Consider the following 12,985-nt stretch of genomic DNA (forward strand, 5'->3'; position numbering starts at 1 on the left):
TTCTTTTCTCTTCTTGAGTTTAGGACAATTCCTTTTAAAATGGCTATATTCATTACAGTCATAGCATTGGATATTTGACATATCAATTCTCTTGTGAAACTTCTTTCGAGGCTCAACTTCCCAAATTTCCCTTTCTTCCTTGTTGATGTTGCATATGCTTGAGTCAGTTCTTTTGGCCCAACATCATTCTTCGCCTTTAATCTAGATTCTTCAATATTGCATAATGACCACAAATCACTGAATGGAGTGGTTTCATTCTTCCCATATATGCTAGACATAAAGTTGCCCATTCATCATGTAGTGCATTGAGCACAATGGTGGCCATCTCTCGATCAGACATTACTTCTCCAAGTCCTTGTAGTTGATCTCTACTTTCAGATACCTTCATGAAATACGAAGCTATCCCTTCTTCCCTTGAGATTTTCATCTTGTATAATTCGGTTCTGAAAGATATGATTTCTCCTACAGTCATCAAACAGGTTGACTACCCATGACCTAGAGGTATTTGCCTGCTCCTTTACAGACCACCAATGGATTATTCCGGGTGGCCTGGTTTTCCTTAATAACAATGATGAATCAGCTTGCATCTATGTTAACAACTAGAGATGACTATCTTCACTGCTGGTTTGACCACTAAATTATAATAAATTTTCGCACCCATTGATTTTTTTTGTTGGAATAATTTAAAATTTTTAATAAATGAGCCGTCTCCATCATAACAGTGAATCCCCATGATCCCTCTCGGTATCCCGCAATTGACCATAAGATGTCTTTTCCTCTTTTGTTTTCATGGATCCACCTTTTTAATTTTCGCCTTCGAACCAAATAACGAAGATGGATCCTCCCATTCAAATTTAAATAGTGAGGGGACGCCACTTTTAGTTTTCTAACTTTATTTTGAACATAAACAGCTGAATAGCACTGAAAAGTCTCCATTTTCATTGATCCTCTGCAATCCGAGAGAAATACAGATCGATCCGATCTGGAGGTTCGAACGCGGGTTGCTGGAAATCTAAATTTCTTCGTGTCCAGTCCTCCGGAATTCAGTAGTGATGGAGTTGGACCTATGGCTTGAGAAGGTTAGGGGTGGGGAGAACCTCACAGAGGACGAACTCAAGCTTCTGTGCGATTACGTATGTGAGCTCTATCTAATCTTATTATGATGCCTTCAAACATTTAAGTCATATTTTGGTTACCACCAAGACCAGGAAATCCAACTTATAACTCTAGGACGGCATTTTTAAAATAAATATTTTGTACTCTGATGCATTTTAAGCCGGCATTTGCCAGCCGGATGTTCAATTCTAATGCTGAACTCACCTGTTTGTGTAGCAACTAGGGTTTTTATCACTGTGCCGGGCTTGTTCTGTGTTTTTTTTTGGTTTCTACCCTGGGGTTTTTGTGTAATATCTAGGAATAATTTCTACAATATTCCCAAATCTGGCAAACATATGTATATGTGGAATTTGTATTTTTTTTCATCCATTGAACTCTTTACGTTTACCACGGGGCCTTGGTTGACTGGCAAGATTTTCCAGATTTTAAGCCGCGTGCCAGGGTTCCATTCTCGCGGTGTCTGTTCACCTGAATAGGATGCTGAGAAAAGGACGAGTCCAGCTGTATGTTCTGGGTGATTTTGACGCAATTGATACGCCTTCCCACGAGATAGACGAAATTGAAATTCCTAAATTTCCGAGGTTCATTATAGCTTATAAGTTTATAACTGCGAAAGTAGACTTCAACATTGAACAACAGAAGTATGGAAATGTTTTAACTAAATCTAGTGACAAGGCAGAGACAATGTCAAAAATTTGTAAATTGTATACTTTCTAGCAATAACGAAGGGTCGAGGGTTGGAATGTACTACCTAGGGTTGGAATGCACCTTCAAGTCCTAAGAGTTGAAGGAAGACATCTTGATGTGATTCTCCATTGAAAGAAAAGTACTGACATGAGCAAAAATGTTGTTTGATAATATATTGGACTCTTTCGAGGGAGGGAAGGGACCCATTTTAATACAAATTTCATGCTAACACCTCTCCACTAACATAGTGGTGAGCAAGTTATCATAACTGGAGGTAGAGTGGAACCAATTTGGAACTGGTAAGGCCAAAATATCGAAAATATTGAATTGGATTAGGACTAGACTAGAACTCGGAATAAAATTGGTTTGAAACACTGGTGGACAAAAAAATACATAAAATATGCAAATTTAATAAAAAACCGGTGTTTCACCAAGTTTTCTAGTATGCGGGTGTGGGGCAACACATATAGGGGACACGTGGAAGCACTCCCAAATTCTAGGGAACATCATAAGGGACCTTGCCTCAAAATATTGAAAAAAGAACATTAAAATATATGAAAGCTGAAACATAAATCATCAAAATTTTATGCAGAATGCACCATTGATATACATAATTACATGCAACATATGAAGTATAAACGATAGAAGTAATGATGTAATAACATAATAATCACGATTCTCAAATAGCTTGTCACCATTGTATTTCTCATAACATTTAGAAAACCTAGAAGATATAGACTTAAGTCTGAAGATAGCTGATCTTAGAACAGGTCAAACAAAAAATGAGCATTATTGCTCATGGAAATGCCCCATCCGTCTCTCCATTCGGCTATTGCATACAGGAATAAGAATCAAGTGTTTGAAGTTTGAACTACATTGATTCGAAATAAAAAAATCTTGGTTGTTGTTGTGCAATATTGCTGTCATCCTTGAACCCATTGATGGTGCAATCTTATTGAAATCCATAGTGCTCTCAACTAGCACAATGAAGCTACTTTGTGGTACTCTGTGCTCATCTCTTACAAATCAAAACTTTGGAGAGTTCCATCTTGCTGAACTTCTCCATGGTCATTCTTTTTTCATTGAGCTTCATGTGACCCTAAGGGGGCACCTATGGGGTTAAATGTATATGTAATAGTGGTTGACCTAATAGGGGTGTACACATGCAATGAGTGAGAATAGGTTTATGTAGAGGTCAATATAGTCATTATTGGAAACATGAACCTATGATTTGGCTATATAAATGTATTGGGTTTATTTGGAGGAGGTTCTCCTACCCTATAAGGCAATGTTCCATCAAGTCTTCGGGACGGGGAGATGCGGGTGCGGGGAGACGCACAAGGGGGATGTGTGGGAGTACCCTCAAATTTTAGGGAAATTTAGGGGGGGACGGGGGGACGTCGGGGTATATAATTTTTTTTCCTTTTTAATATATATATATATATATATATATATATTTTTCAAATTCATATTCAATAATGAAAGCATAAATAGAATGATACATACTTAATTGAATTAAATAATGAAATACATTGATCCATACTCATAATCCTTACTAATACATACACGATTCATCCATAAACCATGAGATTCAATAATGAAATACTCTGATCCATATTCAGTATTCATTATTCACCATTCTCGAATCTACATTGATTTAAAAATTAAATTCATCATTCACCATTCTAGATTCTAAATTGATTTAAAATTAAAATTCATCATTTATCATTCTAGAATCTAATTAGTACTAAGCAAAATAGAGTCATAGACTATAATAGATACTGAAATCTAAAGAATGGAATAGTAAATTGATATAACTAAAACTCAAAAACAATGGAGTGATGAGTCTAAAAGTCACTCTAAAGTACACAGAGGGCTTGGTGCTCTTGATTAAATACTAATTCCATACCCTTCGACATGACAAAATGCAATGGAAACATTGCACTCCATCGAATCTTGAATTCCTAAAAAATTGATCTAAAGACTGGAATAGTAAATTGATATAATTAAAACTCAAAAACAATGGAGTGATGAGTCTAAAAGTCACTCTAAAGTACACAGAGGGCTTGGTGCTCTTGATTAAATACCAATTCTATACCCTAGTACATGACAAAATGCAATGGAAACATTGCACTCCATCGAATCTTGAATTCCTGAAAAACTGTTAAGTCTACTGGATTTTGAGTGAGATCTAAAATTTTACTTTCTCCATACGAAATCCAATGAGGTCAGAACCACTCTCAAACATCCTGAGTCATTTCATGGTAATGTTAAAAATTTAAATAAAAGGATGAAAATGAAAGATAAAGGAGAATGTCACTTTTACTTTAAGAATTTAATATTACCATGAATAACATAGCATTAGTAGGGAAATATGGTCAAATACTACGTTTTCCCTGTCATAAATCATTGTTTACAATCAAATTTAAGGGGTGACGCATAGCCCATTTTGAGGGGGGACGCCCTTTTGGGGAGTCGCGTCCCCCACACTGGGGAAATGTCCCCCCCCCCGCGTCTCTCTGCGTCTCCCCAAAAGGGGGACGTGGGGAAACGTTTCCCCAATCGTCCCCCCGTCCCGAGTGCGTGGGGTGCACACGCCCGACCCTGGGGAACGCGTCCCCATGGAACACTGCTATAAGGAGATACTGTGTAACTCATCTTTATTATCTCTCTAGGAGTTGTACACACTCACATTTGGTGTACATTGAGTATTCTAGTTTTTATATTATTTTAAGCAGTGTTGATAATATCAGTATCGGCGAAATATCAACGAGGGTCCAAAGAACATCTTATTGGCAATATCGGTGAAAATATCGGCAAATATCAGCAAGCATAAAAAATGCATAATATATTCATTTTTTTTTGTTGGTTTCTTTGTTCAAACATATAAAGCAATAACAACATGAAATAAACACATTAGCACATAAATATGAAGAAAGCACTGATATATGATGTCAAATAGAAATGATACATCAAAGGCGATACCAAATCCTGCTGATCCCTGATAATTGTCCAATCAAGGACTCAAATGTGGAGAACCAATACAAAATAACATCACATATATAAAAGTATCTCATCATCACAAGTTATATGTATCAAAACAACTAAAACTAGCAACTATCTATCTGAAATCACTGCCCTCTCTCCCTTTTACGGGAAAACATGATGGGCTATTTGCCAAGCCTGCCCTTAGTAGTAGAAGGCCCTGGCCCTGCTCCTGCACCTAATGTGAAATAATGAGTGCTAGGTATGGAGCTGTGCTCTCTTATATCTATAGCAGATGGTGTTGATGCTGATGCTCCCACAATGTCCTCCTCCTCCTCCTCTGACTCCTACTCCTCCTCCTCGTGTTGCTCCTCCTCTGAGTCCTCCTCCTCTTGCTGCCCTTGTTCTAATGGATCATCTGGCTCTAACTATGAAGGTGACTCCTCCAAGATGGGCTCCTTAGACTCTACCCTCCATTGAGACAATACATCAATATTGTCTAAGGAAATGGCATCTGGATCCATTGGTGCTTCTATTTGCTTCACTCGAAGTCGGATATTGTAATGCACATACACTAAATCATTGAGGTGTGCGAACTCCAACCTGTAAGAGTGTCAAAAAAACTAATGAGTCTTGAGTCTTTACTTTTGACACTTGAAGGTCCTAAATTTAAAATTTAAAATTACAATAAGTGTAATTGCTCAACTGAAGGTTGGAGCTCAAAGTTATACCTGTTGCGCTTTTTTGCGTGTATTTTCTCAAATACGCTCTAATTGCGCTCACACCCTAAAGAGCTACATGTTTGACTCAAGATTCTTATGGCCAATTTTGCAAATTTGGTGCCCTTGCACCATAGCTTCGCCACGAAATATCTACAACAAAATAAAGAAATAAAAAATTCAAAAACTTAAAACATAATTAAACTTTCAAATAAAAGTTACATAATTGAATTTTAAAAATCTAGAATTATAAGTAAGGAAATTCTAAATTGAAAATTCTAATTTCTAATGAGTGATGATGTGTCACTTACGTGGCATGAAGAGGGTCTTTTCCCTAATAGCACCATCAAAGCCAAATACACCAACACAATCTCGATAAAACTGTATCTCGCGATTGATTTTGCTATGAAGCTCAGGATCAGGTACCATCCTATGAATACAAGAATGGAGCCTTTCCATCACCTCGCCATCAAAATCAAAGGCGCATTTGTATGAAAATACGGGGTTGAGGAAGAGTGCTGCTGCATGAATGGGTCGATGAAGCATCCTTGTCCACCGACTATCAATCACATCCCATAACATCATATGCCTATCAAGGCCAGCAGAACCCTTGTCTGCATAATAAGAACGAATGGCCTCCTTGGCCCTATCCATGGCCTCATACAAATAAGCCATTGTAGGCTTCTCCCCATCTACCAATCTCAAAACCTTTACTATAGGTTCACTAACTGAGCATGCTTCTTCTACTCCCTGCCAAAATGTGTCAGAGTACACCATTTTTGCAATGGTTCTCCTGTCCTGTCTCTTGCTATATGTACAATTATGCCCCTCATCAGAAACAAACATTTGCTTCAACTTGAACTGGCATCAAAGCAAAGACTGAAGAGTAATAAAGTTTGTGGCAAAACGCGTGATTGTAGGATGCTGCAACTCCTTGTTTCTAGTGAACCTCCTCATGAGGCTAAGAACAAAAGCATGGTTATAAATAAATTTGGGGACGCTCCTAGCCATATCAACCACCTCCTTGATGAAGGAGAGTTTCCCCATATCCTCAAGCAACAAATCGATACAATGTGTTGCACATAGAGTCCAGAACAATGTGCGATGCCTCTCCATAAGCATCTTGTTGGTAGACAGATAATTAGTTGCATTGTCTGTTATGACTTGCACCACATTCTGCACACCAATCTCCCGAATGAACCCATCTAACAATTCACATATCGTTGTTGCATCTTTGATATGTGCTGATGCATCCACTGATTTAATAAACATGGCACCTTTAGGACAATGTACCAAGAAATTTAGAAGGGTCCTACCCTTCCTATCTGTCCAACCATTAGACATCACTGTGTATCCAGAAACTTCCCATGTTTTTTTCAACTCTGCCAATCTAGAGTTGATGTCTTGCATTTCTGCGTGAAGAATTGGCCCCCACAACTCCTCATATGTAGCACTTTTGTACCCTGGGCCCACAACAACAATAACATCACACATTGGCTGCCAAAATGGATTGGTTTTGGTGATGCTGAGAGGTAAGTCGCTCCATAAAAGACACCTCCCCATGACTTTATTTGCTTCTTGCCTCTCCTTTTTTTTATTAATTGATTTTATGCCGGGTTGTGCTCCACGTCCTGTTCGTGGAACAAAAAATGATGACTTCGCACTAGCAGTAGTAGGTGATGCTGTGGAACCCCTCCCACTACCCTCATCATCAAAATCAGAAGAAGATATCCCGAAAGATCTGCTTGCACGTTCAACCTTGTTTCTTTCTGCCTCTTCCTTCTTTCTATCATTTTCATCAATTGCTTCAAGAGCTTTTTGTATAAGCTCCGGACTAGAAATTGTACAAATCCCAACATCATGTCCAATGAGTCTAGCCAGATGGTATTTCAATCGCATAACCCCTCTTGCCATCTTGGTCCCACATAATTTGCATGATAGATATGCCCGATTTGTCCCACCATCAGGCTCCCCATACTTCCAAAATGGGTCCAAGGCTTTTGGCATATTTGAATTTTGTAGTGAGCTAACTCAAAACCTATGGCACCAAAAAAATTTGGAATTAATAAGTAATAACCACCTCATTTTACGAAATTTTTTTTTTGCTACATTATTTGCAATGTGAATTCAATGAAAAATCATAAATGACAATAAGAGGGTGCATTTGAAAGTTTAAAAAAAATGGAGTTTGCTGTCCAAATATGGAGAAAACCCTTGCATTTGCTCATGGGCATGAAAATCATAGCAAATGGAAAAAAAAGAAAGCAAAATGTTTGTAGGCAAATAGGCAAGCAAGAATAACCCTAAATCTATCAAAAAAATCATTAACATAGGGGTTTATTAGAACATACCTGTTAATGGAAGAAATGAAGATTGTCTCATTGTTCTTCAATCTTTGATCAACAAAATATTCGTTGTTGGTGGCAATAATGGCTATTCAACTCTCGAATCCTCCTTGATAGCAATCACAATGCTCTCCCCTTCCTTCTCTAGCAATAAGAAAACAAGAATGAGGAAAAAAACGATTTTAGCCTTTTCTAACCGCGGCAACGAATTTTTTCTCACACCTGACGATATTTTGGGTCGTAGCGCAGTATTTTCCATCGCGATATTTTCATGGAGACAAAACATCGCGATATTTCTTCGACGATATCTCGTCTCCCTGACAATATCGCAATATTTGCGAATATCGGCGATATTTCAACAATATTGTCTTCACTGACTTTAAGAATTGGGTACATGCCATTTGGTATTAGAACAAAGATCCTTTGTTTGGCTCCTTTAAATTAGTCACCTTACCATTTTCGTTATGACTTTTTGTTGTGATGTTGGAATGGCATGGACTTGTAAGGTTAGAAAAAGGACTCTTTGCTCTAAATGTCATTATCTTATTCACTAGAATTTTAGAGTTACATCCTATACAAGTTCGGTTTTTTGTCTAGCCTTGAAACTAATATTCTTACAAGGAATTGGTTGCACCATCTTCCTAAATCTGTTGATTACTACAAATAGGTAACCATGCCCTTGTTTGGTCTTCGAGAATCCTCTAAGGAAATCCATTGAAATGCTATCCCATGGTTGGTCTAATATAGGTAAGTGAGAATAGAATCTTGATTCCTGTTGGCAAGCTTCAATGTACAACAAAACACACATGGTTGAATAAATTTTGCCACATTAGTTGACATGTTTGAGCTATATATCATTGTAAGTTTAACAAGGTCTTTCTAGCTCCAAAGGATTAGCAACTTCAAGAGTATGGGCTTCTCTTAATAACATGGTTATACATTCTCTACTTGGTATAAATAATTTGTAATTTTTGTACATGCCATCTTTCAAATGGTAGTTATTCTCCTTCACTCCTTGTTGCAATTAGAATACAATTAGATGGAATCCTATATGCTCTTCGTATTGAATTTCCATATCTTCAAATGGAAAAGGTTGTAGTTGCACAAACATTGTGAGCGTTGTTGATGACTTGAGGGATCTAGTTACTAATTCAAAAATCTTATTTGTAACCCCCTACTTGTACTTGATGACGAGGTTAAATTGTATATAAGACATCCACTCATATGCCTATCTTGTTACAACTTGCTTGGTGTATGCAAAAATTGCAAAGGTTTTTACTGGTGTGGATCATTGTCTCCTTCTTTAGAACATCAACTCCCCAATGTTTCATTTGCCTAATGCAAGGCTAGTAGATCTTTGTCATAGGTAGGATATCTTAACACTGTTGCATTCAAGGTTTTCAAATGGTAAACAACTTATCTTTGTTTTAAATGAGGACCTTCCCTATAACATAACTAGATGCATCAACCTCAACCTCAAAAGGATTTTGTAGATTTGTGTGAATTTTAGGTATGTTCTATGCTTAGAGAAATTTATTTCAATTTTCACAGTTAGCTCAATATCTCTTCCAGATTAGCAATCACATCAGCATTAAAGTACACTGCAGATAGAACATAAACATAAATTGCAGAAGACAAGCCAAGATAAGAGGACACAAGATGTGGCGTTAGCCAGGGACAAACCCCAATGTGGGGAAACCCTTGATCAATTATTCTTATATGTTCTTCAATAGTTCAGCAGAGAGAGAGATAGTACATATACATCAGAAGTCAACACTTTGACTTGACAAGATAAGAACATAGATCTTCTCTAAGAAGATGTCTCATGATGTAACTGATATGGACTCATGTGATTCCATCACCTTATCACAATGCTGCACCATGTTGCACCATCATACCATGGCTCATCACAGAGCTGCACCATGCTACATCACTGTTGAGTTGTACCTCATCATGGTGTACCCATATTGCTGCTCTTCATCTTCATGTTGCACACATCATGCTGCTGCACCATATCATCATGCTGCATTATCAAACTGTCCCTTACTGTGCCTATCATGCTGCATCCCCTTGTGCTGCATCTTGATACACTTATGCTGCACCTTGATACACTTGTGCTACACACCTTGATACACTGCCCATAACAACTCTTGCTATGGTGCTATGGCCTGCAGCCTAGTACATAGCAACAAACGTATCCTAGATAGTGTCCAATCATTATTAACACAACAACATTTAGTCTTTAGGAATGTCAACTGTTGAACATGTTGTAACGCTACAATTTAGGGACTGATTAGGGTACTGACCACAGTCCCTAACCGCCCATCTAAGCTGGCCTATAATTGTTCTTAATGACTGTGGTTGTCCTCCAATGAGTTGTTGCCCTCCATGCTATATCATAACAGTCCTCCTTGATATAGTAGACCTCCCAAATTGTCCCACTAATGAATTGCTGCAGCCTTCTCTTTTCCTTTGGCTAGGGCAGTCATGAGACTGCATATAAGGAACCATTCAGATCCCTTCTCACAGCAGTCTAAGGGCACATGAAACCCTCCACAAATGCAGCCTGGAATAGTGTTAAGGTGACTGCGTTTAGGCCTGTGTTTAGCCATGTATAGACTGCGTCTAGGGCATGTTTAACCCTTCCTTAGATATGCATCTAAGGCTCCTTTAAGGCTTTCTCATGTCTGCAGATTAGGGTTGCCTTGCTGTGTGTAGAAGTTCCCCTAAACAGTGGGTAGATCTCCCTTCTTTGCTGCGGATTAGGGCCTCCACTTGGCTGGGTATAGGGCTCCTTAGATCTGCGGATTACAACCTCCACTTGGCTGTGTATAGGGGTCCTTCTTTGCTGGGTATTAGGGCCTCCTTTAGACAACTATTAGGGCTCCTTTTGGCTATGTATTAGGGCCTCCTTTAGTCAGCGGTTAGGGCTCATTTTGGATGCGTATTTGAGCTCCCTTTGACTGTAGCTAGGGCTGCATTCTTCAACTGCGTCTAGGGCTTCTCCCTCTTGACCTCTCTAGAGTCTAGGGCTTCTCCCTCATTGATTAGATGAGAGGTACTTCCCATGAGTCCCAGACTGTATGGGTAGGATGCCTCGACAAGAGAACTAATCATTCTGTCTCACAGGAGAACTAATCATTCTGTCCCAAAGTCGCCACGGGATAACTAATCATCCCGGCCCACAGGAGAACTAATCATCCTGTTTCATAGTTGCCACGGGAGAACTAATCATCTTGGCCCACAGGAGAACTAATCATCCTGTTCCATAGTTGCCATGGGAGAACTAATCATCCTGTTCCATAGTTGCCATGGGAGAACTAATCATCCTGGCCCACAGGAGAACTAATCATCTTGTTCCATAGTTGCCACGAGGTATCACAGGGAAAGGTTGAACTTGTCATCTTGTACATAGCGCACCACCAGGGGAGGGTGAGTCGCCTTGTGGTCGTATGTCGCTCCAGTAAGTACCCCAAGCCCCCTAGAGCTCCCAGAGCTCAATGCATGCAACATGTAGTTCCCTTATACGAAGGTCTCTTAACGACTCCAAGTCGTTCGGGAAAATCACAGATTTGACCTTTCCCGGGGGCTTTAACAAAGTGTCTGCAACCTGTACATCAGTCTCAATGCGATGGAGCCTCCTTGCTCATTGACTTACCATATTCCAGATAAGGTAGTATTTGATGTCTATCTGCTGGAGCAATCATCGAATACGATATTCCTCAATAATCGAATCCCCCTTGGTTGTCACTAAGAATCACAATGGTATTCATCATGTGTACAAACAACTCACTGATGAGCTTCCACAACCAGGCAGCATCACACAAGATCATACTCGTAGCTATGTTTTCGGTCTCGGCGGTGCTTATAGCAACTGACTTCTGCTTCCTGCTCATCCATGATATCGAAGCAGAATCTAGAGAGAACCAACATTGAGAAGTGCTCTAGCGATCCTCCACACTGCTTGCCCAGTCAACATTCGAATAATCACGCAGCTTCATATTTCCGACAGTATATCTCAATCCATGAGAGATTGTGCCCTGGAGATATCTCAGAAGATTCTTGGCACCAATCTAGTGAGGCTCAATCAAATATGAGCTCACCATGCTAACTGCAAAGCATATATATAGACGGAAGTTCACCAAGAACATCAATGTAGATGAGTTTATGAAACTCAAAGGCATTTCTCAAATCTGGTCTGGCATCACCACCATATAACTTTTGAAAGTTAAGATCCTCGAGGTAGTCATGGGCTTGTAGTTTACCATTCCATATCTGGAATCCAACTCCCTCTTACTTCTGCAAATGAGAGGGTCTGCACCTGACAGAAATAGGTCATTTCTCAGAAGGTGCTGGTATGAGAGGTCTATCAACCACAACCTTCAAACAATGGTTTGGATCGGCTTCACTTTTAGTGAATCTCAGCTTCATCAGACATCGATCAATTCTCTCATATTAGGCCCAGGGTGTTTTACTTCAAGCCATAGAGGGCTTTCTTCCACATGTATACATGAGATTCCTAATCATGAATCTCAATCCCCTCGGGTTGTTCCAAACCTGTGGACCTGCTACATGAGGGGAATGGTCCCCTTGTAAGATTTTCCTTCGGTACATCTCAGACATGTACCTTCATGCTCTTCTTGAATTTAGGTATCCGAGTCACCATCTGACTCACATCGGTTAGGGCCTCATAAAGTAGATTTCAGGTGTTATAGATGAGATATGTCATGATCCCCAATGGACCATCTTGCAACTTGACACAAATTGCCAACCCTGAACCCATGAGTAAAAACATCTTTGAAAATTTCATTTTCAAACACGTACCTTTCCATCGATGAATGCCACCTTGAAACCTTTGACTTCCATTGCCGAAATGGACACCAGGTTCTTCTTGTGATCAGGTACATAAAAGCGATTCTGTAAATGAATCAAGTTACCCTCATTCAATTGAGGGGTAACACCCTTTTCGGGATAGGCGGCATCGGCTCCAAGTATAATCCCACGAATGTTTCCATCTCTACCAATTAGAGAGAGAGCACCCTTCTATCCGATGGAGTGCCTTGAAGCGCTATAATCAATAAGCCAGATTCCCAAAGAATCTGAAGGAGAGGGCCAATACAAGATAACACTTCT

General features: G+C 39.4%; 1 protein-coding gene across 1 annotated transcript in view; it reads left to right on the forward strand.

The window, feature by feature from the left end:
• Positions 1 to 793: 793 nt before the first annotated feature.
• Positions 794 to 12,985, forward strand: part of LOC149183788 (phytochrome-associated serine/threonine-protein phosphatase-like) — a 209,884-nt gene continuing 197,692 nt past the window's right edge. The window contains exon 1 of the mRNA XM_089417247.1: positions 794 to 1,133. Coding sequence (XP_089273373.1) covers positions 1,053 to 1,133 — 81 coding nt within the window. The 5' untranslated portion in view covers positions 794 to 1,052. The remainder of the gene's footprint in view (positions 1,134 to 12,985) is intronic.

Source organism: Pinus tabuliformis, chromosome 3_2, assembly GCF_031772625.1.
Source record: "Pinus tabuliformis cultivar Carrire ecotype Pingquan chromosome 3_2, CPIR1, whole genome shotgun sequence".
Taxonomy (NCBI): domain Eukaryota; kingdom Viridiplantae; phylum Streptophyta; class Pinopsida; order Pinales; family Pinaceae; genus Pinus; species Pinus tabuliformis.